The following is a 27,991-nucleotide window of genomic DNA, read 5'->3' as shown; positions in this document are numbered from 1 at the left end:
TCGAATAGATGAACAGCAGAGGCCTACTCTACGGCCGCAGGGAATTAGACTCAATATTTCATAATAACCTATAATGAGAGAGAATCTTAGTAAGAATACATGTGTGTGTGTGAAACTGACTCGCTTTGCTGTATACCTGAAACTATTAGTATCATGAACCAAATATGTCAATAATTTTTCAATTAAAAAAAGAAAAAACAATCTCAGAGTGCAATTACCTGTGGGAATTCCACAACAGTGCCACGATACATTGGCTGAATGCAACTCTCCAGAGCATATAAATGATTCCAAGAAAAATAATCTCTTACGACCCCTTCAAGCTCATCGTGCTTTACTTTGAACTCTGTTTCATGTTATTTGTCTGCTCGGAGAACATTAGGGAAAATAGCCCTGGCAGGAAGCTACTGAAAGGTCTCTTCCATTTGGACATGACCCGAGTACTTGGAGAGCATCCAAAAGGTCTGGCACATTTAAGTTCAAGCACTGGTTTTCTGAACAAAATCAGCTTCTCCTGAGCTGAGTAGAACAGTGTGTCTGTTAGCCTTTGCCTGGGAAGACCCCGGTGGGGAAATGGTCTGATGTTGACCTGTAAAGTAGAAAGAGAACCAGCGAACCATTGCTTCAGTGCTTAAATGAACCTGTGTCTAGAAATGCGTTCATAAATGAATGTATGCAAGTCCTGTGTGGCGGCTGCCAGCTGCAGACTCTGCTCTGAGCGTCTCTACCCCTGTCATATCCTGGGGTCATTGGTCCACATGCTCTCACTTCTCATAAACTCTCCCCACGCCTCATGCGTAAGGTTCCCTTGTGAACCCAGGTTTTCTCACTGCTGCAGTTAACACCATTCCAAGACAGACGTTAAGTTTTGATATCAGGCTTCAATAATATTCAGTTTATGTTTTAGCAACTCAACAGTCATATGGTGGGCCCTGGCCCAAGTGGGAGCTACTCCGTTAATTCCCAGGTGCAGAGAGCACAGAGGCATGGCCGCCTTGACTTTCCCCATTTTGGGTGAGACCCGAGACAAGAGCAGTCTTCAGATGGGGCGGTGCAGTGGCATGAAGGATGAGCTGGGGACCTGGCCTCTCTGAAGGAGGTCAGCTGAGAAGAGATGGGTTCTGTCTGGAGTCCCGAGAAGTAGGTAGGCGTTAGTCAGAGGAAGATGAAGCAGAAGGTGTGGGGAAAGGGTTTTCAAGGCAGAGGGAGAGAAATGTGCAGAAGACTAGAGGGTAAAAGAAAGCTGAGTGCATTGAAAAATCGCTTGTGCCCTTGTGTCTTGAATATGTTGTATTTCCTACATAAACGTATCAATTTAGCAGACTTGAGCCTGACCTGATTAGTGAGCTTAGTGGACAATGCTTACCTCTAGTTGAATGAATCCGTCTGTGAAGGGACTCACACATGTCCTTTGCTGTTGGGCAAAAGCAGAGAAAGCAGGAGGCTTCACGGGCAGCCTCCCTCCAACCCTGCTCAGAGCTGTGTCTTGGCCTTGGGCGACTGGCATTCCTGTCAAATTCGCTCCGTCCCTCAACCTCAGAGAAAGGGGGAATGCTGAAGTCCTCGGTGTTCTTGATGGGAATGGTTCTTGGTAGCAGGCACATGTTTGAAAAAAGGCAACTAATGATACATTTAAGATTTATATTAAAAAAAACATGCATGCGCTTTTGGGTATGGAAATTATGTGTCTGTTTTTAAAAGAGGGCAAAAGTTGCAAATTTTCTCAAATGGAAAAATTTGTTGAAAAAATGCAATTATTACAATTTTTAATAATGTGTAAGTCATATAATGGAGAAGGAAATGGCAGCCCACGCCAGTGTTCTTGCCTGGAGAATCTCATGGACAGAGGAGCCTGGTGGGCTACAGTCCATGGGGTCACAGAGAGTCAAACACTACTAAGCAACGAACACACACACACACATGAGTCATATAAACACAAATTTCACTAGTTCATAGTCAATGGAATAAACTGTGTGTCACTTAATACTCAGTTCAGTTCAATCGCTCAGTCGTGTGCAGCTCTCTGTGACCCCATGGACTGCAGCACGCCAGGCCTGCCTGTCCATCACCAACTCCCGGAGCTTACTCAAACTCATGTCCATCGAGTTGGTGATGCCACTTTACATTACAGGGTCACGCAGTCCAGGACACCATTATCACAAAGCTGTACTGTGGTGCCAGATGGAGGGGGCCAGGTGGGAAGTTGTGCTGCTTATTACTTCTGTGATATTAGGCAACGGGCAATGAGAGCTCCTCGGGAGGTTGCTAGGCTAGAAGCAATGCTCACAAGCACAGACACACCGTGAGTGCCAGTAAGTGTGACCTCAGCCTGATTGTCACAGGTCACTGTCCCTAGAAATACCAGCTGGAAGAGGCGACCTTTATATTTCTAGACTTCTAAACACTCTGGCATTTAAATTCTTATTCTTTGATCTGAAAACCAAGCTAACAGGAACAGACAAACTGACAGGAACAGAGGGAGGAGGTCTCTAGAGCAAGAGAGATAAAGGCAAGGCTCAGCCCCATCCATCCTCCCTGAAGACACGGCAGCGACCTAGGGAAGGGCATTGGGAAGGGAGCCTCAGCGACTCACCGGAGGCTGGCCCTGGCCGCTCAGCTACAGACCAGTTTAGCAGAATGCCCCGAGGGAGGCGAGGGAAAAGCAAGGCCTGGGAAAGAAACGCAAAGATCCTTAAACCTGAAATGAAGGAAAACATATTCATTTGGCTTTAAATAAGGCCTTAGGCTGAGTTTGAAATTGGGTTTTACTCTAGAGTTGGGGTGAGCATATCAATAGCTAGTGTATCATTCTTCACTTGTGTGTGTTGGTTTGGGGAGTGTTGGATAATGTATTTGGAAAATGTTAGCTTTCAAAATATCCCACTTTAGGTATTATATAACTATGTCTTAAAATACCATGTAGCTTTGACCATTTCTTTTTAGTTTTTAACTCAGGGCTGCATGGGTTCAGTGAAATGTCCGGCTGCGATTTCTGGGTATTACATTTTTAGTTTAATGACTTTATTTTTGCACAAAAGCTTACATTTTATTCATATTCATATAATGATTTTATTTTACAGGATCACATTTTTTAAACTGTATGTATTGAACAAAGATGCTAACTTTAAAAACAAACGACAAAAGCTTTGGTTATATTATTTTAGAAATTAGTTACTTAAAGCAGATATTTTGTACTGTGGGACATCTCAGAGGATTTAATGTTAGATGTGCGCTGTGAATGCCCAGGCAGTGGCACCTAGGTTCCCTACAACTTATTTAACCCAAGAACTCCTTTTTTCTTTCCTGCACACATTGGCATTTCTTGAGACTGCTTTTGCAGAGAGATGTCAAGCGATGATTCTCATACACACAGGAAAGCATGATTATTTTGACAGCTCGGACCTGTCGGTTCTCAGGGAGGAGACCGACACACGTGCCTTTCTTTGGGACACAGCGTTTGATTCCAGCGCATCCGCGTTTGCCCCCACAGCACGTGTGCAGCCCTCTGTCCGCCTGACTCTGCGACCCCGCGGACTGTAGCCCGCCAGACCCCGCTGTCCATGGGGTTCTCAATGCTAAATGATGCTGTGTTTGGGCGAAATGAACAAAGTGGCTGTGCATGTCCCCCGAGTGACAGCAGGTGCCATTTTTAGTTATTTACCAAGTACTGCGCTTAGTCGCTCAGTCGTGTCCGACTCTTGGTGACCCCATGGACGGTAGCCTGCCAGGCTCCTCTGTCCATGGGGTTCTCCAGGCAAGAAGACTGGAGCGGGTTGCCATTTCCTTCTCCAATATAGACCATGTGGTATCACTTAATTACCTGTTTAACAGCAGAAATTACTTAGATGTAGCCCTTGTTAATTCCTCGTTGTAAACGGCTTTCCATATATTTGCAGCTGTATCTACCAAAGAGGTGACTGACTTATGTCCATTATTGAAAGTATTAAACTTTTGTCATTTTGTTGTACTGGGTTCCTGAAATAATAATAGAGAATTACGCGTAGTGGCGTAACTATAGCTTTTATTTCATCATTAAAGGATAATTCAATTTAAAAATGTATATTGGAAAATAAGATTGCCTTTGAAGAACACAATACTTTGCATTTTAAAGTTTTTTTAGCTATAGTGATCAGAACAATATTCAGTTAAAAAAAAAAAGAATTAAATCTAGAGAATATGCCACATTTGCCTAAAGTGTCTGCTTCTAAAATACCTCCCACACCGATTTGGATTGAATATGCAGTCAGTGGAAGTGACCAACATTACTGAAAGACAAAAATAAATAGCTACTCCTGAAATGTGATAAACTCAAAGCTATGTATTTTCAGAGAGCGTCTTCAGTGAGAACATGTTGCTCCTTTTTCCTTCACACGGTCATTATAAAGGGGCTCAGGGTTCCTGAGCAGAGTACAGGTGTGATTCAAGTGAATGGGTCCTGTTTGTGCAGATGGGACACATGCGGTAGAATGGGGAGGCAGGTGCCTCTGAATCAGTGCCTCTTAACCTTTTCCGTTTTCCTTCATCGTTGGCCAAAGAGCAAGCCCCCCGTGCTCTCTGTGCTGTCACGGAGCCCTGTGGTGGCATCTGGACACGCTGTCACAGGGACCCGGGAGGCGGGAGGCGGGCTCTGCAGCTTCCTGCACGCAGCCCTGTGGCTGCCGGCTCTCGGGTTCTGCTCGAGGTCCATTTCGGTTCTGAGGACATAGAGGTGAGGCGGGGCTGAGGAAAGTTTGATTTAACTGGGGTGGGAGACAGGGCAGTGTGGGCAGTGAAGAATCCTGTGCCATGCCCTATGACCTTTCTCACGAGCACTTGAGGTTCAAACTAAGAAAAGTAAATGGCAACTTTATGTTCATTTTTAATGCTTGGATTCAGATGCAGAACTGAATTTAGAAATGAGCTTAGGTCATGTATTAAGATTTGAAAAACGTATAGAATTAACTGGGAACAATTCAAACATTCATCAGCTAACACACGGATAATCACGTTAGGGTGAAAGTGAAAATGTCGGTTGCTCAGTTGTGTCCAACCCTTTGTGACCCCATCAACTGTAGCCGCCAGGCTCCTCTGTCCATGGGATTCTCCAGGCAAGAATACTGGAGTGGGTTGTCATTTCCTTCTCCAGGGGAATCTACCAGACCCAGAGACTGAACCTGGGTCTCCTGCACAGCAGGCAGATTCTTTCAAGTCTGAGCCACCAGGGAAGCGCACGGTTTCACCCATACAAAGGGCTACTACTCAGCAGTAAATAGGAATGTTACCGATGCGTGCAACGACGTGGGTGGATCTTAAAAACATCATGCTGAATGAAAGATGCCAGACACAGAAGATGGTATAGTGTATGATCCCATTTGTATGAACTTTGAGGAAAGGAAAAAATATAGTTACAGAAAGCAGAGCAGTGATTTCACCGGGTGGGGTGGGAGGCAGGAAGTGACCTCGCAAGGGAACTTTATGGGTAATGGAAGTGTTCTATGAGGTAATTATTAAGACTGTATCTATTTGTCAAATCTCACCAAACTGTAAATTTAACATTGGTGAGCTTTATTGTATTTAAATTAAAATCAAAACTGGTTGAAAAGAAAGTATGGTATAATTCACTAGTGGGGGAGGGGATCCTAGAATCTGTTAATTCCTGGAAGTGACCAGAAAAATTGTGGGGCAGCTGAGCTTCATCCAAAATCTGGGATGAACATCAGGAAAAGTGTAAAGTGGTGATGAAAGCTACAAATGAGAACCCATGAGCTCTTCTTGGTCACAGCTGTTTAATATAGAAACCATCTAGCCTAGCACTTGGCACGGAGAGGCACTCCACAAATGCTGAGTGACGTGCTGTCATTTTTTGTTGATGCTATGATTTTATTATTGTTTAGAAGAGTGCATTATGAGTGTCTAGACAACACTGTAGAAGCTGTGAATAGAGAAACCCTTTATCCTGCCTGCTGGTGGAAAGAGGCTATGAGTTAATGGGTTCTGATGATTTGAAACACACAAAAGGAGGTAGGATTTATCAGCGATTGATTTAGGCTAATTAGTGAACTATAATGTATCACCGAAGTGCTTAGAGCATTATTTCACAGACATATGCTTAGCTTTTGTGCGTTTCAAATCTTGTCTGAACTGATTCAGTCCATGGGGAAGACTCTCAGAAGAACTTCGTATCGGATGAGAGTTAAGACTTCCAAAGTCTGCAAGTATTGAACAGAATCAGTGGCTGGTGTAGGACATAGAAATCATTTTGAAATGATGTTTTGGACATGTGAGAGATAGAAAGTGCCAACCAAGACCGTAGGAATGCGAGGCTCGTGTTACCCCTAGTCATCACATACGTGTACACAAAACAGAAAGCGTAATAGCCCAGATTTATTGACTTTTAATGTGCCTGGCACTGTACTGCACTAAGTGATTTCAAGAATGATTATGACTAAACTTCATCACAAGCTTAAGAGATAATGCTTAAGAGCACAGAGGCTGTGCGTGTATTAAGAAGACAATCAAAATTTGATTCTGACTATCATTTGGGAACCGTGGATGAGAACCCTGGAACGAACCTTGGTGACATTCCATTTTACCAGCGTTGTTTTGCCAGCATCATGCTGTGGATGTCCCGTATCCTGTCCTGGGAGTGGGATGCAGAGAGAACTGACATCTGGCCCAAACTCTCTGACCTGTGAGTAGTGAGCCCACAGGAGAGCACCATGTGTTAGGGGATCAGTCAGTGATCGTGGAAAGAACCCACAGTTCCACGTTTGAATTCTTAGAAAGCAGAATTTGTGTGCAAGCAACCCTTGCTTTTTCAAAGTTTGTTTTCTACTTCTATTTGACCAAAGACCTACATTAGTACCTGCTTTCACTAAACAAAGCAAATCCGAAGAGGATTTGCAAAAAAAAAAAAAAAAAAGGACACATGGTGGAAACGGCGTCCAGCCTTTGTTTTTGCAACAGCCCTTGTAGAGGCGGCAGGAACCGTGATCAGCAAGGTCGGGGTTGCCAGCTCTTTCCCCAGGGAAGCATGCTCTGCGTCCCAGCAGCCCGCCGCCAAGGCTTTGCGCTGTGTCTCTGGGCCTCTGTGCTTTATCTCCGTTTGCTTTTTGCAGCCTTCCGCAAGATGGGTCCTAAGGTAGTGGCTTCTCCTTTCAGATAATAGCAGGGAACCCATGCTCGATTCTTAAGGCAGAAAAGACACCAAACACAGCAGAAGGTTAATTATACGTAAAGAGGCTCAAGTCACTTTCATGGCCACTTGTCTACTTTGAAGTCCGTTTGAGGCAATGGCACGGACTCACTGCTGTGTAAGATTTCACACAGTCACGATAACTTGAGTTTTGATAGATCTTTAATTATATAGGAGGGTTATCACACTGGGACAACTGTGGATCCTAAATGGGAGAAGCGGTTAGTATGCAAACTCTAATGGGCGCATTTATCATTTCTTATCACACTGTGCTTCTGGCTTGCTGTTGTCGCTTTTCTAAGAAAGTAGAAATGCCGTTTCTTAGAATAAAAGTGTTCTTTCTAGTGCAGGCAGCAGATTGAAGCTGTCCAGATTGGTTCTTTAATGAAACAGGCAACATTCCAATGGACCTGACAAGCTTTATTTCTATTTGTTGTATTTTTTTTGTCATTACAGATGGACCCGATTCAGAAAGCTGTGATAAATCATACTTTCGGGGTTCCTCTTCCTCATCGAAGAAAGCAGATCATTTCGTGCAACATTTGCCAGTTGAGATTTAATTCTGATGTAAGTTTACCGTTTAGTATTCACTGAAAAAATGCAGTTTGCTGTTCTAATCTTGCAGAAGAGATTTCTGAAACATTTTTCTCCAATGACTGAGCATGTCAAAATTCAGTGATAACATTTTAACTCCTTATGTGTTTTAATCTCGGAGTTTACTATATTATGAAGCAAACTGCACTTGTGGTTTAATGCTAATTCTTAGTCTCCCAGGAATGCTAAATGTAGATAACACACTTGCTTTTGGGCAACAGTCTGAATTTAGGACTAACGAGATTTTCAATAAATACCATCTCTGAAATAAGGTAGGTCCCAGGTGATAATTCAAGGCCATTCAAGGCCACTGCCACTCCTCCTCAACCTGAGATAACAGAAAAGAAAAGGAATGCTGGTTTGGAAGGAACAAAAATTGAGCATTTGTGGGTGTGCTTGGCACACTGAGGACCCCAGCCTATCAGTGTGACCCCTCTAGGGTGCCCTGAGCTGGCCCTAAATTGATGTGCTCTATGGAGATGACCAAACAAATCTGGGTTCTAGAGAACGTTAGGCCTCCCCGCCTCTAACCGCCCTGGGCAAGTAGGCCCCTTAGGCGATGAGGAAGGCAGCCCACGGATGATCAGGCGGAGGAAACAGGTGTGTCCCAGAGGGGCTCTTTCCTCCTGTGAGGACATTTCATTTTGTATAAAGTTTGCTACTGTCTTATGATCGCATCCTTAAACTGGTACAATCACCAGATAGTTTTGTAACATTTCCGCTGCTGACTTAAAAAGCGGAGAGGAGGCTGCCAGCATAGCGCTCGAATGGGCTACTGTCAATAGTAAGAGAATACAGTAAGCATGCAGCGCTTTATTTGAAAGGATGTCTTTTGTTTCTTTTTGTTTGTTTCAGTGTTTGTTTTTTTAATAATTAGCACCTTGATTTGAATTTTAAGAAAATTACTATAGCTTGACTTACAAATATTTCAAGTGATTAGTATTATGTAATATTCTCTTCCAGCTGGTATAAAAAAGAGTTTCCCTGACATACAAACAAGAGTTCTGAACTTAGTAGTGCAGTCTTGATCATTTAAAAATACTCAGCAAACAGTTGTATATTTCCATAATTGTTAAGTGTATCCTTCTTTATTCTGAAATTTCACTTTGGAACTGATTGGATGATGCTGAGGAAGTCTTTCAGAAGCCACATTTCCACTCTTTACAGCTGACGAGGCTCCTTCAAGTATCAACCTTTCTGCCAACAGTTTCATTGTTAATGTTTTTGTCCATGTTAAGGAAACTTACTGTAAACGAAGTCTTAGAAAAAGACTTCAAGCTTATTGAACCCAATCTCCCACTAAATGAAAAGAAACCATTGGCTAGATCAAGGCTAAGTCTTTGGGTTGGCTATCTTCAGTAATGGGTGACTCACCACTTCATGATAGTTGGTCCTTTTTTTTCTTTTTATATCTTTTTAAGTGTTTCTACTCGGAGAAGGCAATGGCAACCCACTCCAGTACTCTTGCCTGGAAAATCCCATGGGCAGAGGAGCCTGGTAGGCTGCAGTTCTCAGGGTTGTGAAGAGTCTGACATGACTGAGTGACTTCACTTTCAGTTTTCACTTTCATGCATTGGAGAAGGCAACGGCAACCCACTCCAGCGCTCTTGCCTGGAGAATCCCAGGGACGGGGGAGCCTGGTGGGCTGCCGTCTCTGGGGTCGCACAGAGTCGGACACAACTGAAGCGACTTAGTAGTAGCAGCAGCAAGTGTTTCTACTAATCTTCCAGATGGATATCAAAATCAGATTTTAAAAAACTAGAAATGCTTTTAGATATGCTTTAGGAAACACTATATTATGATTATTAACATAAGGAACATAATAAAAATAAAGATTTGCATACTTCTTATCTAAAACGTAAACTTATTTTATTTCCATCATAAGAGAGGATTAGAAAAACTGTATTTGTGTTCAATTGCTAATGAATTTTCAAGGTGATGTAGGGACCAGGATGTATATTTTAGGGAAATCGGTTCTCACTCCACAACTGTGCTATCAGATTCCTCTAAAAGGAAAAGTTCCGCGGTGTTTGGAGGCGTGGCAGGTACCACTGTCAGTCATAACTGAGCAGTGCAGGTGTGACTACTCGTTAGAGGGTGCTGTGTTCATCTTTTCTTGCTGCTGTAGCAGAATGCCACACGTTCAGTGTCTTAAGGGGACTCCACTCTGTGACCGCGAAGTTGTGGAGCTGAGAGTCAGAGTGGGTCTCACAGGGCTGCAAGCAGGGTGTCAGCAGGGTAATGGCCCTTCGGGGGCTCTGGGGAGGTTTCAGTTCCTTGTCTTTCTTTTCTAGAAGCTACCCTCTTTCCTTGGCGTGATGCCCCCTCCCAGCCTCAAGACTGCAAGGCCGAATGAGCTCATCTCGTATGGACTCACTCTCACTCTTCTGCCTCACTCTTCCACATTTAAGGACCTTTGTGATCACAGTGGACCCACCTGGATAATCCAGGATAACTTTTCTAGTTTAAATTTAGCGGTTTAGCAACCTACTTTCATCTGCTGACTTCACCCTCTTTGTCATATAATGTAACATATCCATCATTTCCAGGGATTAGGACTTAAATATAGTTATCACACCTCCAATAGATACTCATGTGGTTGTTTGATTTAGCTTTTAGCTGAATAGCATGACCACCTGAATTTGTCAAATATTTACCCAGGCCCATTCTTTGATCTGTGCAAACTGGACACATACATTCATTGCCCTTACATTTTTCCTTGTTGAACCTTGACTAAACATACTATGCTGTGCAAATCTTTTAAATTGTAGTTGTGTGTTTTTTTTAAGTAGGAAGTTCCAATATTATTGAGTTTATAAATGACATAGCAACCTATTAACTATGATTTACAAGCAAAATATAATTATTGCAAAATTGAAATATAGGAGTGGAAACTCCTTTAGAGACCTTAAAAATGTCTCTATGGCATTATGATGTCGATAAAGGGGAACTAATGTGCTGAAAATATAAGATTTGTTTATTCATTGACTGGTCATATCTATAAATACCAATTTTGTGAAATTTTTAATACTGAATGCCAAGATAAATTGGATTTATGATCCATTCATTCATAGATAGATGTCTCTCAATAAAGAGAAAATACATATGTGTGTGCATATAGATCATTTTATTCCTCAAAAGCTTTAAATCCCAATAAATCTGCTTGTTTGCTCTTTCCACGTATATCGAGCATTTATCATCCTGTCTCCATTCTTAAACCTAGAATCTGGAAAAGTGACGCTGTACTTCACTTGTATGCTTGGTTGAATCCTCTGTCACATAGGAAAGTATTTTTGCCTTATGAACCTTTTTACATTTCAAAGCTTCTTCCTCTTCCAGTGAAAATAATAGCTTGTAGTTCTTTTCATCTCTACATCATGAAAATTCAATTTCCTTTCCCTCTAAGCTTTTATTTATTTCTTTAACCCTTTGTATTATAAAGCCTGCAGTTTGGTGTTATGCCATACATGTTCCCAGTACATTTTTCATTTCTTACTCTATGGATATTTTTCTAAGTAGCACATTATATTGTATGCATTTTAAATCAGATTACCTTCTCCTGGTGCAGGCATTCACTTTGGGGAAAAAATGAAACTCTTTTTGACATTTATGTGGGACACACATGGAGTTATGCAAAAAGGCTTCTAATTAAAGAATGAAAGGTTCTAATTTGTCCAATTATTTTATCAGCATCTTAAAATAAGCGTCAATTACCATTGGCCTGGACCAGTTGGTAAGTGTGCCTGTGAAAGGAAGCTTACAGCAAGGCCAGCGTGGCTGTAAGATTATTAAGTGAGGTAGAGAATGATTAATTACTCAGTGTTTATAGCATGGAAACAAGATCTGAGGCCCCGAAACCGAGGATCACAAACTTGTAGTATCTGAGCGTCTGGTGGATGTCCCCCAAATAGCACTTCCTGGTGTGTTAGAGACTGAGGGAAGCTTGCTAATTTCAAGGTGGAAACAAGGCGTGAAGTGCGGAGGAGGCTTATCCAAGGCCGTGTGGCAGAGGCGGGCCACGCCGGGCCGGTGTGCGTGTCCAGGCCTTTTCTGCCTCACCTTCTCCAGATAGGGCGGTGAGTCCACCCAGAGGGCCAGCCTCCCTACAGCGATGGTGTGGCTGGTCCACCCAGAGAGCCAGCCTCCCTACAGCGATGGTGTGGCTGCTCCACCCAGGGAGCCAGCCTCCCTACAGCGATGGTGTGGCCAGTGCCCTGTATGTTCCCTGCCCAGCATCCCAGAGGGAGAGTCCCAGGGCTCCTTGCCCCGTGGAATGACCTGGGGCAGTCTGCTGTGCTGGGCTGTCCTCCCCATGGACTCCGCTCCCCACAAGGTCTGCAGAGCCTTCCCAATGCCCCTCCACTGCTCTTCACTCACACAGTTAGTCATAAACACCAGGAAAATGCAAGTGTCGGAGTAAACCCCTGAACTAGAATGCAGCAGGAACAAACCCTTTAGGGCTTGAGACAGCCGAGCGTTAATGACTTTAGGGGACTCTTGATGAACCAGAGGGAAAGCAACCTCCTTAGAAGTCATTCCTTACAGATCACAAGACCCTCCAAAGGGACTCCTTGGGATCATCACTTATATAACTGATACATTTTCTGATGGTATTGTAAACTAGAAATCATTGTTCTGCCTTTTAGAACCCAGAAATGTAGTGAAACCAAACAATAAATTTGAATATAGTTCCTATCTCTGTGAAAACTTCCATAATCAAACGTGGCAACAAATGATGAAGATGCTAATGGGAATATTTTTTCTTACCAAATGACCAAACTTAGGCAATCACACTGTCTTTAACATAAGATCTTAGGACACGTCTTTTAAATATTTAAATCAATAATATGGGGGTGGGTGGAGTCCTGATATTTAAAGGAAATGCTGCTGAGATGGAGAGAAAAACCAAAACCAATACTAGTTTTGGAGTGGAAGAACTATTCTTTTACTTTATTTTCCAAATTTCCTTTATGAGTATACTTCAGTTGATAAAGAATTTTTGCCTCTACTATCCTGTTATGGTTTTCAAGCTACGTGTTTTATCCCAAAGCATGTCTCAGTTGCAATATTCTAAATATCCCATGCCTGTTTCTGGCAATATCTTCAGTCTCAGAGATGCCCAGGAAAGTTGAGTGATATTATTGTTGTTTCATTAAAATTTCAGCTTTTTATTGATATCTTAGGAGAAAGGTTAGTACACATCCATGCATGGGGAAACCCGTGTAACCTCAAACCTGAAGACGCACAGCATCCAGAGAAGCTGAGTGAATTGGCAGAAAAAATATTCAATCAGGAATTTGACAACCATTGTTGAAATGTGTTTTCTCTTAATAGGTTGTGTTAATTTTGTTCCACAATTATCTCATTTAAAATGATGAGCCATTTCATAGAGCCATGTTGTAAGGATATAAAATGCAACATGTAGGCAGTGGGATTATTAACTCTATAGTGAATGAAATGGAATGGTCATCTTTATTTTACGGGATAAATAAGTAAGTTACAGCTATTTCACTCTTCAAATGTTAAAGTACTTCTTAAGGAATATAGAAGTTTGAAAATATCTTCCTTTAAAAAAAAAGGTGCTTGCAGAGATTGACCCTGTTGAAAGCGTCTTTGTGTATCTTAGTGTTAACATTGGAGATGCCTGCTCCAGGTCAATCTTTACCTTTCAGCTTTAAAACCAGCAGGTACCATATGTCCTTGGCACAGCCGCTTTTATAAAAAAAAAAAACAAACTCTCAACCTCTTTAAGTCTGTTGCTGCTGCTGCTGTGCCCCAAAGGATCTTCAGAGGAACCCAGTTATAAATTTAATTTTCAGGCAGCTTTGAAGCATCTCCTTCATAGGCGTGTGCTCTTTGTCTCCGGGACGCGCAGAGCTATTGAGAGCTCTGGCCTGTGCGTCGGGCTCTCCCACTGGGCGCTTTGCTTCTTCAGATGTGGTTCTAGGATAGGGCCGTCCAAGGTCTGTGCCCGAGGACTCCATCTGGGCCCGTGGGCTGGAGTCGCCAGGCCAGCCCTTGGGAGGAGCTCCTCGGAGCAGGTCCTCAGAGAGTGCTCGGTTCATTCTGCGTCTTGCATAGAGCCCAGGGCCCTGCCAGGACTTCTCAGGAAACAAACCTTGAACAGAAAGACTGAACAGGAAACACTGAGCCTGGCTGGTCTAGACTTTTGGAGCCAGCGAGCCTGTTGAGAGTAGGGGAATCTATTGAAGAGGCAGTGTGTTTCTTTGGCAGGCTTTTAAAATAAAACTTCAGTATTGGGACCTTTCAGGACTCTGAGTTGACTTGAACATTCTAGACTTTCATCTGCGGATGGAATGAAGGGTAAGGGACTAAGAAAAAAAGAGAAATTCCCAGAAGAGTCCGTATTTCTCTGGGCTTCTTTTCTTGATAAACAAGGAAAAACAAATATTAAGGTTCACTTTTGTATCAAATTGTCCTAGACACGGAAAATTTGATTTTGAACATCTAGAAAGAGAAAGTTGATTTTAGATGTGACAAGCAGATGTGTACATAGCCTCCACTAACCACAGGTGAGGTGATGAAGTCGCTCAGTCGTGTCCGACTCTTTGCGACCCCATGGACTGTATAGCCCACCAGCCTTCTCCGTCCATGGGATTCTCCAGGCAAGAATACTGGAGTGGGTTACCATTTCCTCTCCAACTAACCACAGAGATTTTCATATTTCTGTGAAATACTCTGAGTCCCTCAGAGACTAGTTAAGACTTAAGAGATGTCTAAGAAAGCATTCTGTCTGTTTTATAGATTGTATGGATGGAAAACCAAAGGCCAAGATGGTGAGTTTTTTGAGGTCTCTAAGCTGCTGAAACTTGCTGGACTTGAAAGCCAGGCTCCTAGGTCCCAGCGCAGCGTTTTACTTCTCTCATCAAGGGACCTTCACTAAAGAAAATTTATTTCGAGACTTGCATTGGTGTCAGCTGAAAGTTTTCAGCTAAGACAATCGGTCACTTCAGCTCCACAAATAACGAAGAAGTTAATCAAGGTTAATGTCAGTAGTAAAATTGCCAGTAGTACAGATCGCTAGAACCTAGGAACATATTTCAAAACTGAGAATTGCCTCAAGGGCAAGCAACACTACTGTAGTAAGTTTTGAAGGGTGGGGGCAATAGAGAATCTATGCATGTCTGTTTCATCAAATGCCATGTATTGAACGCAGTTTGAGAAGAGAGTTAGGCATGCGTAAACCATTCAAGGACAGAATGTCATGGGGAGGGTTGAACGTGGTGAGCAAGAGGTATGATTCCGATTAAATATGCTAAAATGCTTTCTTTGTCCCTAAAGATGAGGCAGGCAGCCTGTTAATGTTGGGAGAGCTTGACGACTCTTAAGTATCACTCAATAAATATTGAATAAATAAATGGCCGAAGTACTCAAGACCAGAAACATTTTTCTTTATTGCCATCTCAAGAAAATGAAAATTGAAACAGGATTTTCCAAGACAGTGTCTGTTGCAGCTTCACTAAGAACATTTAGAATAATTGCTGCATTTTGATAAAAAATGGAATTTTAGGTTGCCTTTTCCCACTGCCTGCCTACAAAGCAGGATTCGTATACTAAGCAACTGGTTCCCTGAAACCTGAGTAATGGAAATTCACGTGACTTGAAAAAGAAATGAATAAGTGGAATTAGATTTGAGAACCGCCCTGGAGCTGGTTCTTGTGATGAGGAAAGCTTGCCTTGTAACAACCTCTGAATTTTCAGTTATTTGCAAAGAAATCAGTGTAGTCCAAATTCCCCAATTTTAACTTTATGATTACACCCTGAAGATTTCAGAGCATACCAGCCACCTCCTCACTTTCTGACTCATGAAGTCTTTGTTAGCCATGAAGTGAGATGCTTGGTGTCGCCCTGTGGCCCAGAACCTGCTGCTGCGCATGTCTTCTATAAACGTCTTCAGTTGCTTTGTATCTCTTTCTACCACCATATGCATTTCTCATAATATCACTAGGCACTAATGAGCTTGTAGAAACCAAAAGTAGCAGCTGCATTAATGGTTGCTAATAATAGAAAGTCTCAAAATTTGAAAAACCAAATTTGCTCAACCATTTCCGTTTATTGTACTCACAGTTTATCAGGCTCCTTGCGCTTTTTCATTGTACCTCACTGTAAGTCATTTCAGCATTTCATACATTATCAGTCTCACCATAGCCCTGGAAACAGAACCGCATGGGGCAGAGGTGCCAGGAAGAGAGGTAATTCATAGAACGGTTCTTAAGTTGTTTGGGGTTGTATGGACTTTTCCTTTGCTTATAGTTGCGTTTGTTATTGTCTCTTCTGCTGAGTCCTGTTCTCTATTAATTATAGTGTGTGTGTGTGTGCTAAGTCACTTTGGTTGTGTCTGGCCCTTGGGGACCCTATGGGCTGTAGCCCACCAGGTTCCTCTGTCCATAGGATAATCCAGGCAAGAATACTAGAGTGGCTTGCCTGTGCCCCCCTCCAGGGGATCTTCCTGACCAGGGATTGAACCCACATCTCTCACCTTTCCTGCACTGGGAGGTAGGTTCTTTACCACTAGCACCACCTGGGAAGCCCTAATTAACTACAGTAATTGTGATGAAACATTCCTTTTTTGCATGTCCCCATGACCCAAGATCTCTCTAGAGATGAGATGAAGCTATCTTCCTCCCACTGCATGTTTTAGGGTGACTGGTTGAGGAGCGGCTGTTTGGTTGTATCATGAATTGATGGAGAATGACTTTGTACCGGGCATGCTATAAACTGCACATATTTTGGGTTGCATTGCTAGAATATGGTGGCAGAACCAGAACTTGAAAAGAGGGATGCCCGTCTCCACAACCTGTGAATCTCTGCATAACCCAGCCGCTGGCTCATAAACCTGTACGTGCACCCTATGTTCTGGCCTGGATGCACCTTTCCCAAGCCTGCCAAACCTCATTTTCAACGCAAAACACTGCCTCTGGGATCTGCTGTCCCCATCCATGTCTCAGTTTTGATACAAATTGAATCTGATGGTAGTAAAGGTTGCAGTCCTTTGGGGAGCGCATTCCTTGTGCGGAGGAACGGTGGAGGACACGTGGAGACATGCTCTGCTGTGAAAGTTTAATGTTCTGTGTCCACGTGCGAGTCTCAGTGATAATTTGAGACATGGAGAGAGAACTTTTAAGAATCACACGCATAGCACTGAGAGCGTGTGGTTTCCATTTTATTGGGCCTACATGTACTTTTAAATCCTGTACCTAGCACTCTCTGAAGATTGACGTGTGGCAGATTTATTCTTATCAGGTTTATTGGGACATCAGGCTCCTCTGTACGACTTTAAGCCTTCTCTTAGATTCTATATAATAAGGTTTCAGGAGGTAGTCTCTGAACAGGTTTTATCCATTTCCCAAGCAGAGGCTTATTTTCTCTGCATCAGTGAACTTGTCATGATAATCAACTTTTTTGTCCCAACCATCAATCACTCTTGATTACAGCTGGGTAGATGTTCTGTTCTGCTGATCAGCTCATCAGCGCACATAATATTACACCTGGAAGGCCAGCACAGACCATCCCAGGAAGGGAAAAGCACTAGCCTTCAAGGCTTTTGTCCGTGGTTTGATCATTTACATCTGGTCTCATGGAGGTGTCGCGGCTATCTTTGCCTCAGCCTGCTCCCTCACACAAAAGATGCCCCAAAATAGCACTCAGAATCTGGTGTGATTTCTACTGTATTGTTCTTATCATTGTGCTTTTGCCCTCTTCATTCCAAAGAGTAGCTCATAATCTATTTTTCCTTATTTTTGTATTAACTTTTTCCCATTCTTAATGCAGTTATGGTAGAAATTAAAATCATATTCAATGAATATTCAATGCTGCTGTAAAAAACAGTTTAGCATACTTTTTACTAGAATGTTTGCAAGTCTAATTTTGTTGATTTGAAAATGGTTTCTTAAGTTAGATTTTTTTTTTTCTTCTATGTTTTGGCTTGGGCTTGGGAATATTTATCTTAAATTTTGAATTTATTTTAAGTAACACTAGCTCTCCTCATGGTTTAAAAAGACATTGAGAAGTAAATGTTTTTAAATCAATTGCTCAGAGTCACCATTCCTCTTAGCTATGACTATAATGATATTTTTGTTAAAAGACTTTTGATTTACGATGTGTTAATTTCTGCTGTACAGCGGAGTGATTCAGTTGTCTGTGTATGTACTTTCTTTTCTATATGTTTCTGGTTACGGTGTGTCACAGCACATGGAGTGTGGTCCCCTGTGCTGCACAGCAGGACCTGTTTGTCCATCCCGCATAGAACAGTCTGCGTCGGCTCCCCTAACCCTCCCAGCCCTCCTCTCCGCCACCCTGCTTTGCAGCCACAGGTCTGTTGTGATATGTGTGCTGTGCAGGAAGAGGAGCTCTTCCTTCTCTAAGTCAACTCTTATTTCTTAAGACAGCAGCATTTTCAGAGTAGTACTGGAGTAATGATAGATGTTTTCATGGTAAAATATTTATTGATTTCATAAAGGATTTCAGAAAAATATCCGATTAAAGAAACATTTGATCTGTCATTTGTATACCCCACAAAGGCACTTTTTCTTCCTTGAATTTCACTGGCTCTGCATCACTTCATAAAGTATAGAGCAGTAAGGTAGAGACGGGTGGAAGGTATGTTAACTTTCAGAGGACACAGCGTTGAAAAAGACAGAGACACATAGAGTCTGGAAGTGCAGAATAACATGGATTTAATCAGAAATCAAAGAGGAAAAGGAGTGCGTCAAGGCTGTATATTGTCACCCTGCTTATTTAACTTCTATGCAGAGTACATCATGAGAAACGCTGGACTGGAAGAAACACAAGCTGGAATCAAGATTGCCGGGAGAAATATCAATAACCTCAGATATGCAGATGACACCACCCTTATGGCAGAATGTGAAGAGGAGCTAAGAAGCCTCTTGATGAAAGTGAAAGAGGAGAGTGAAAAAGTTGGCTTAGAGCTCAACATTCAGAAAACAAAGATTATGGCGTCCGGTCCCATCACTTCATGGGAAATAGATGGGGAAACCGTGGAAACAGTGTCAGACTTTATTTTTCTGGGTTCCAAAATCACTGCAGATAGTGACTGCAGCCATGAAATTAAAAGATGCTTACTCCTTGAAAGAAAAGTTATGACCAACCTGGATAGTATATTCAAAAGCAGAGACATTACTTTGCTGACTAAGGTCTGTCTAGTCAAAGCTATGGGTTTTCCTGTGGTCATGTATGGATGTGAGAGTTGGACTGTGAAGAAGGCTGAGCGCCAAAGAATTGATGCTTTTGAACTGTGGTGTTGGAGAAGACTCTTGAGAGTCCCTTGGACTGCAAAGAGATCCAACCAGTCCATTCTGAAGGAAATCAGCCCTGGGATTTCTTTGGAAGGAATGATGCTAAAGCTGAATGCGAAGAGCTGACTCATTGGAAAAGACCCTGATGCTGGGAGGGATTGGGGGCAGGAGGAGAAGGGGACGACCCAGGATGAGATGGCTGTGAGTCTGAGTGAACTCTGGGAGTTGGTGATGGACAGGGAGGCCTGGCGTGCTGCGATTCATGGGGTCGCAAAGAGTCGGACACGACTAAGCGACTGAACTGAACTGAATTAGCAATCATACCTTTTTGTCAGAAGGTTGAATCAGCAAAACCTACAGTTTCTTCTATGGATGGACTGCCTAGGATAATGATTTATTTCTATTTTTTAATATATCATTCACTTTTTTGTTGCTGGGAATCATGAGTTTTAAATTTTTATTGAAATATAGTTGGTTTACAATGTTGTGTTCCTTTCAACTGTGCAGCAAAATGATTCAGTGATACACAGATATTTCTTTTTTATACTCTATTCCTTTATGGATTATTACAAAACATTATAAATTTCTATTTTTGAGTGAAATAGGACTACAAAGAGACTGCTGTTTTCATTTGATGCATTTAGATATTATTAATTCTTACATTAGATATTATTAATTCTTACAATAATCTGTGAAACAAAACAAGGGAAAATGCAAAGAGCTTTTCATTGGAAAAGACCCTGATGCTGGGAAAGATTAAAGGCAGAAGGAGAAGGGAACGACAGAGGATGAGATGGCTGGATGGCATCACCAACTCAATGGACATGAGTTTGAGTGAGCTCTGGGAGCTGGTGATGGACAGGAAGCCTGGCGTGCTGCAGTCCACAGGGTCTCGAAGAGTCAGACATGACTGAATGACTGAACTGAACTGAACTGAACAGACTCAGATTGTCTGAAAAATGTCTTATTGTTTTTTGGAGACATATATAAAATAACAGATCTTTATTATAGATGAATGACCCAGGGAAGAGTTCCCTCTCTCCTCTCTCTTTCTCCTGTGCTCCCCCTGCGGAGGTGTTTAGTTGCCTTGTAATTCTGTTAGCACTTTACAAGTTGACAAAAAAAAATGAGATGCAGATTTTGGGAAGTTACACATCTGTGACATCATTACTAACATTTGACCTTGTCCTTTCCTTTTACCTGAAACACCCTGTCAATGTTTAAACTGAATAAACACTACGAATTGAAACTCAGTGGAAACAAAACTTGACCACAGGTATTTCACTGAGAATCCAGTTTCTTTTGCTTTTAAGTAAACTCCTCGGAGACGGCAATGGCACCCCACTCCAGTGTTCTTTCCTGAAGAATCCCAGGGACGGCAGAACCTGGTGGGCTGCCCCCTATGGGGTCGCACAGAGTCGGACACGACTGAAGTGAATTAGTAGTAGTAGTAGTAAACTCCTAGGCCGCTGGAGATCCTCAAAAGAGTGAAAGGTAACAAAGTGCTCTCTCATGAAGACAGGTCTTCTCTACACCAAAGCATTTTCAATTCCAGTTCATGGAAGAGTGGCTTCAGTATCTGGAGGTGAGAGAGGGGGATAAGTTGTCTATATAGATTTCAAAGTGTTGGTCACTCAGATGTGTCTGACTGTTTGTGACCCCATGGACGATAGCCATCCGTCCAGTGATGTCTCAGGGCAACAACATTGGAGTGGGTAGCCATTCCTTTCTCCAGGGGACCTTCCCGCCCCAGGGATTGAACCCAGGCCTTCTGCAGCACAGACGGATTCTTTACCATTGGCACCACCAGGGAAGCCCCACAGAGACTTCAAGGTGCTGTCAGTATCTTATTTCCAGCTGAAATCTCCTCCTCTACTTCTTGCTCCCATGTCAACTAATCACTGTGTGTGCTCACTTGATGGGCACATAGATACCTCAAATTTAAAACAGTCAAAACTAAGGGCCACGGTCCACTCTCTGAAGCCTGCTCTCTGTTACAGCAGTCCTCCGATGATGGCAAACCCGTCCTTCTGGTTCATCTGAAGATAATATTCCATCTTCCTCTCCTCCTCTCTCACTGTCCGTCTAGTTCTACACATACCATGTTAGTTCTACCTCCAAAATGTATCCAGCCACAGAAAAATGAAATAACGCCATTTGCCACAACATGGATCGACCTAGAGATTGTCATACCGAGTGAAGTAATTCAGAGAAAGACAAGTATCATATGATGTTGCTTGTATATGGAATCTAAAAAGATGATACAGTTGAACTTATTTACAAAACAGATATAGACCCACAGACATAGAAAACAAGCTTATGATTACCAAGGAGGAAAGAGGGGAAGGGATAAGTTAAGAGGTTTGGATTAACATATATACACTGTTATATATAAAAGCCCCTTCATGGACCATAGCCTTCTGGTGAAGGAGCTTGTATAACTCAATGAAGCTATGAGCCATGCCATTCAGGTTCACCCAAAACTGATGTAGTGAAGAGTTCTGAGAAAATGTGGTCCATTGGAGGAGTAAATGGCAAAATCCACTCCAGTATTCCTGCCTGGAGAACCCCGTGGACAGTATGAAAAGGCAAAAGGACATGACACTGGAGGATGAGCCCTCCAGATCAGAAGGTGTCCAATACACTTTTGGGGAACAGTAGAGGGCAATTACTAACTGCTCCAGAAAGAAAGAAGTGGCTGGGCCAAAGCAGAAATGACACTCAGTCGTGGATGTAGCTGGAGGTGAAAATGAAGTCCGACGATGCTGTAAGAACAGTATAGCACAGGAACCTGGAATACGAGGTCCGTGAATCAAGGTAAGTTGGATGTGGTCAAGCAGGAGATGGCAAGAGTGAACACTGACATCTTAGGAATCAATGGATGGGAATGGCCAAATTAAATTCAGATGACCGTTTACCTACTACTGTCGGCAGGAATCCCTTAGAAGAAGGAGTAGCCCTCGGAGTCAATAAAGAAGTTCAAAATGCAGTACTTGGGTGCAACCTCAAAAATGATAGATTGATCTCAGTTCATTTCCAAAGGGGATGAGCACTGAAAAATTGATGCTTTTAAACTGTGGTGCTGGAGAAGACTCTTGAGAGTCCCTTGGACTGCAAGAAGATCAAACCAGTCAATCCTAAAAGAAATCAACCCTGAGTATTCATCAGAAGGACTGTTGATGAAGCTGAAACTCCAATATTTTGGCCACCTGATGGGAAGAGCCAACTCACTGGAAAAGATGCTGATGCTGAGAAAGATTGAAGGGAGGAGAAGGGGATGACAGAGGATGAGCTGGTTGGATGGCATCACCAACTCAATGATCATTAAGTCGAGCAAACTCCGAGATAGTGGAGGACAGCGGGACCTGGTGTGCTGTAGTCCATGAGGTCTCAAAGAGTTGGACTCAACTTAGCAGCTGAACAACAACAAATACATAAAATAGATGATTAACAAGGACCCTACTGTATAGCATGGGGAACTCTGCTCAATATCTTGTAATAACCTGAGTGTGTGTGTGTGTGTGTACACACACATATGTATAACAGAATCATTTTGCTGAATACCTGAAGTTTCACACACTACCACACAACATTGTAGGTCAATTCTACTTCAACCAAAACAAACAAAATGCCCCCAGAATCAGCACTTCTTCACCACCTCCCTCTGATCCTCGACACGGTCATCTCTCCTCTCTTCTCGAGTACCATGATCATCTTCTTAGTCATTCTCCCTGATTCTGCTTTTACGCATCATTTTTACAAGACAAATTGAGATTAGGTGGCCTTTCTGTTAAAAAAGAAAAAGCCCTCCGGGGTGATGCATTTCATCTGGATTGAAAGGCAGAGTCTTTGGACCGGGCACAAGGCCTCGAACGTGGCCTCCCGCGGCCTTTCTGGCCTCACCTCCTCCTGCTGCCGCCTCTGTGGGCACGTGGCCCCTTCGCAGCCCAGGCCTGGGGCGAGGTGAGCAAGGCACACGCTGAATTTAAGTCAGGGTGGGACAGCTCAGTCACCAGGGCAAATGATAGACGCAACAGGAAGAAGTCAAACCTGGCCCGCTGAGGCTCACTGGCTGGCCACCAGTTTTTGTAAATAAAGTTTTTATGGGAATGGTGTGAGTGAGGCTGGGCTGGATGGTGTAGTCAGATTCTGTCCCATATCAAGTGTTGCTGTTTCGTATGCCTCAGATTTCTGTATTTTGCGTGGACTTTGTGTTTCTCTGACTGTGCACACAGGCACGTGGGGTCTTAGTTCCCCATCCAGGGATGGAACGGGCACCCCAGCCATGGAAGCACAGAGGCTGAACCCCTAGACTGCCAGGGAAGTCCCGTTTGGCATGGACTTTAATGTTTACAAAATACTTCATTAAAATAGTATTCATCTTGATTACTGAATCCTTTAGGATCCCCTTAAAATATCCTCCCGAGTCAAGTATTTCCCTCCCTCCAGACTAGTCCCAGCCCTGGGCTGCTGTGATTGGTGTTGTTCACTTGCCCAGTCGTGTCTGACTCTTTCCAACCCCATGGACTTCAGCACGCCAGGCCTCTCTGTCCTTCACCAACTCCCTGATTTCCTTCAGGATGGACTGGTTGGATCTCCTTGCAGTGCAAGGAACTCTCAAGAGTCTTCACCAACACCACAGTTCAAAAGTATCAATTCTTTGGTGCTCAGCTTTCTTTATAGTTCAACTCTCACATCCATACATGACCGCTGGAAAAAACATAGCTTTGACTAGATGGACCTTTGTTGGCAAAGTAATGGCTCTGCTTTTTAATATGCTGTCTAGGTTTGTCGTAGCTTTTCTTCCTAGGAGTAAGCGTCTTTTAATTTTGTGGCTTCAGTAACCATCTGAGGTGAGTTTGGAGCCCAAGAAAAATAAAGTCTGCTACTGTTTCCATTGTTTGTCCATCTATTTGCCATGAAGTGATGGGACCGGATGCCATGATCTTACTTTTCTGAATGTTGAGCTTTAAGCCAACGTTTTCACTCTCCTCTTTCACTTTCATCAAGAGGCTTTTTAGTTCTTCACTTTCTGCCATAAGGGTGGTGTCATCTGCATATCTGAGGTTGCTGATATTTCTCCCGGCAGTCTTGATTCCAGCTTGTGTTTCATCCAGCCTGGCATTCCTCATGATGTGCTCTGCATACAGGTTAAATAAGCAGGGTGACCACATGCAGCCCTGACGGGCTCCTTTCCCGATTTAGAGCCCGCCCTTGTTCCATGGCCCATTTTGACACTTCCTGACCTGCACACAGGTTTCTCAGGAGGCAGGTCAGGTGGTCTTGTATTCCTGTCTCTTGAAGAACTTTCCATAGTCCTGACTCTGTCTTAAATCCCCAGGCCTTCCCACCTCTAGTTCTTTGCCTGGACTCTTTCTTCTGCCTGGACACTCTCTCCTCATGGCTGCATGGTCTGTCTCTTCAAGCTTCGCCCCAGAGTCACCACCTGGTGGTGTTTACTCTGACCTCTGTGCTTTGGGTCTGAACACCTGCCATTCCCCTCTCCTTACCTGGTGGTGTTCATTCAGGAGCTAGTTCCCCTACACTGTGCTACGGCATGCACTTACTTGCTATGCTGATTGTCTACTGTCAATCAGACTGTAAGCTCTAAAGGGTTGCCTGCTTGGTTCACTGTTTTGTCCAGGTACTCAGAGCAGTACTTGATATATCATGCTTAATACATATTTATTGGATGCATAAGTTAACAACTCAATAAATGCCCTGATACATGCAGTTAGATAGATCTGAACTTGGTTTCACCCAAGCTTGGAAGCATCTCCGCCCTCTCCCAGCTTGGCTTTCTTGATTTCCCTTGCCACACCGTAAAAGCCCACACCCCATGGCAAGGAGTAGAGGCGTTCTCAGAAGAGGTGAAGGGAGCCCCTCTGCCCAGCGTGCCCTGCACCAGTGAAGATCCGTCCTCCTGTGAGCTGCCTTCCTTCTCTGACACCACAGCACTAGGTCCCTCCCTGGACAGTAGGTGGTCTCACGGTGGATCCAGGCTTTGTTTGGGATTCTTAGCACCAGATGTGTTGCTGGGGTCCTCCATCCTGTACTGCCAAAACAACTAGGATGAGTGCCCAGATATGCGATTCAGGATGATTAGGGGCCTTGTCACTGCCCTTGGAGAACAAAGAGGGTATTTGTTAACTGCGATAGGTCCCACTCACCCCCCTGTTGTTGGTGGGAATCCAGGTGAGTTTCCTGACCCCAGTTGAAGTCCCACCTTCTCTACCAGATGGGTGGGTCAGTAACACAGATGGCTGTGTATCTAGGTCAGCGTGGGTAACCGTGGTGGGATGGGTTAGGGAAAAGCAGGGCACACACAGGCTGAGTCCTGCCCCGTGTCCCTTTCTGCTCTGTGCATGTCGCCTCCTGTGGAGAAGGAAGCCCGGGAGAGGGGGACGAGCGAGAAGCATATCACAGGCCCTGAGTGTTTCTGGTCTGCTGCCCAGGTGGTGCAGAGGTCAAGATCCTGCCTGCCAGGGCAGGAGATGCAAGAGACTCGGGTTCAACCCCTGGGTCAGGAAGTTCGCCTGGAGAAACCACTCTAGTATTCTTGCCTGGAAAATCCTATGGACAGAGCAGCCTCATGGGCTGCAGCCCATGGGATCCCAGACACGACTGAGCAACTGAGCGCAAGTTAAAACAGTCAAAGTGAAGTTACTTAGAGGACGAATGTTTCTCTGTTTTATACAAAGCCAAACGGAGACTCTCATTAAAAACACCCAGAGCGGATTCATCTTCCCCTGACTCTTCCCTCCTTAGAGCAGTCTCTCATTTTTTGTTTTGTTTTCTTCTAACTGATTATTAATATCAAGTCATATAGCTTAACATGATATCATTTATAAGCAAATGATATAATTTATAAGTATATATGCTTATATATGAATATACTTTATACAGATGAAATATATTTATAAATGTTTTACTTTAAGCATTTTATATATAATATAAAATTTAAAATAATACTGTATATATAATAAATTTTACATAAATATATAATGCATTGCTTATATTTATATCTATAAATACAAACATGTAACATGTATAACCTTTATTGTAATATATTCATATATATTTATGAATTATATATTTTTAAGAATTTAATTTATAGCCTCATAGAACACACTTTTTCTGCTTAAAATATTGTCTTCAATAGTTTGTATCTCTCAAAGTGACACTATCAACATAAATAAATTTCACCCCATTATTCTTATTCTGATAGTTCTTTGAATTGATCTGAAGCTCTGCAGTCATTATCCTCATGCCTAATAAAACAGGATCAGGTGGAGACATACATTCTTCTCTTGCATTCTCTCTGACCGCTGCCATCAGATGAGATCTGCATAGATAGTCCCCAGGTTCAGGTTCTTTTAGTCACTCAATGGAAAAATAAGACACTTCCTCATAACCAGGACTAAGTATTTTCTGAGATTTTGGTGGATTGAAGGCCTGAGGATCAAAGCTGTGGAACGATTCCATGAACGCTTCTCACATCAGATATTCTAGGAGGTCACTGTTGGCTGGCAAATTAGTGGATAAAGGGAAGAGACCCTGCATCAGCTTGGATAATTCCTAAGTGGGGGAGCAGGATCCTGTGAGCAGAATCAGTGATAGGTGCTAATTTTTCCATTTTCTCGACATCATGAGGAATTCTAGACAAATTGTTGTATCCGGTTGTCTTGTCCTTTAGATGGTTTAGCCCTAATGCAGTGAAGTCCTGCGTAAGAAGAAGCTGTTCTCTGAAGCTTAGCATCCACATCTGTCTTCTGTTTGCTGATTTACTTATATGAAAGAGACAACTGAGGCAGATTTTAGACACCTGGACCCCTTTTCCCTGGGATTTCAAGCCCCTCCTAAAGGGCTCTGTTGCTCCAAAGCAAACAAATAAAAGCAAATGGAAGCTAAATATTCTGCCTCTGCAGTACTAGAGGGCATTAGAGATGTCTTTCATGAACTATTGCTTCAAAAGCCATCCATCATCGCAACAGTTTTTCTGTAGATTAAGGACCAGATTTGCATTCTAAATTAGTTCTTCCAACAGCTGCTGTAAGATAACTTGGCTGTAAGTTAGGAGTTTGCATTTGATCCTCTGCCAGGGAAGATCATAAAATTCAGCTTGGCAGGAGAATTTAGGAAAAGAGGTCTCCTCAGCCCAGCTGTGCTTCCTGGAGTGAGTCGCATGCAGAAACTCTGCCCCAGCTCTCCCCTCCAGTCAGAGCTTGAGGGACTGCTGCTGAGGAAAGACGAGTTTCATTCCAGCTTCTCTGTGATGGAGAGCTGAACCACCTTTAGCTGGGGAATGGGGGGGGGGGGGTTATGTTAAGCCTGCTGTAGTAAACAGCTTTAGGTGTTGATGGAGCAAACTGTTTAAAATCGCTGGATGATCCCTTGAGAAATCATCAAGACCCAAGCGTCAGATTTGTAGCTGGCCCACTGTGGAAGTCCAGGTGGCAAAACAGTTACTTTCCAGGTTACTGCCTGCTCAGACTTCAGGAATGTAGAGTCTAAGGGACTTGGACCCACCTAATCCTACCTCGGTGCTTTTTAGCAGCATAATTTTGTGCAAGGCTCTTTTTTAACATCTGTGAATGTCAGATTTTCAGCGGTACAGTAAAGATACTAGCATCACAATATAAGATGTCTCTGATGATTAAAATAGGGCTTCCCTGGTGGCTCAGATGGTAAAGCATCTGTCTACATGTGGGAGACCCGGGCTCCATCCCTGGGTCGGGAAGATCCCCTGGAGAAGGAAATGGCAAACCACTCCAGTACTATTGCCTGGAAAATCCCATGGACAGAGGAGGGTGGTAGGCTACAGTCCATGGGGTCGCAAAGAGTTGGACACGACTGAGCGACTTCACTTTCACTTTCACTTCTCAGGATTAAAGAGAGTATTATAAGCAAGGTGTCAAATTCCCAGTAATTTAGAGTGAACTGTTTTTTC

The 27,991-nt window shown here is 43.1% G+C and overlaps 1 protein-coding gene across 1 annotated transcript in view; it reads left to right on the top strand.

Moving 5' to 3' along the window:
* The window catches only part of ZNF385D (zinc finger protein 385D), a 757,956-nt gene that overhangs the window by 596,768 nt on the left and 133,197 nt on the right, over positions 1-27,991 (top strand). Inside the window, exon 8 of the mRNA XM_068970436.1 lies at positions 7,628-7,738. Within this exon, the coding sequence (XP_068826537.1) occupies positions 7,628-7,738 (111 nt within the window). The remainder of the gene's footprint in view (positions 1-7,627; positions 7,739-27,991) is intronic.

The sequence above is a fragment of the Capricornis sumatraensis genome, chromosome 4 (genome assembly GCF_032405125.1).
Source record: "Capricornis sumatraensis isolate serow.1 chromosome 4, serow.2, whole genome shotgun sequence".
In the NCBI taxonomy this organism is placed as follows: Eukaryota; Metazoa; Chordata; class Mammalia; order Artiodactyla; family Bovidae; genus Capricornis; species Capricornis sumatraensis.
The sequence above is the reverse complement of the archived record's forward strand: the minus strand, read 5'-3'. Positions and strand labels throughout refer to the sequence as shown.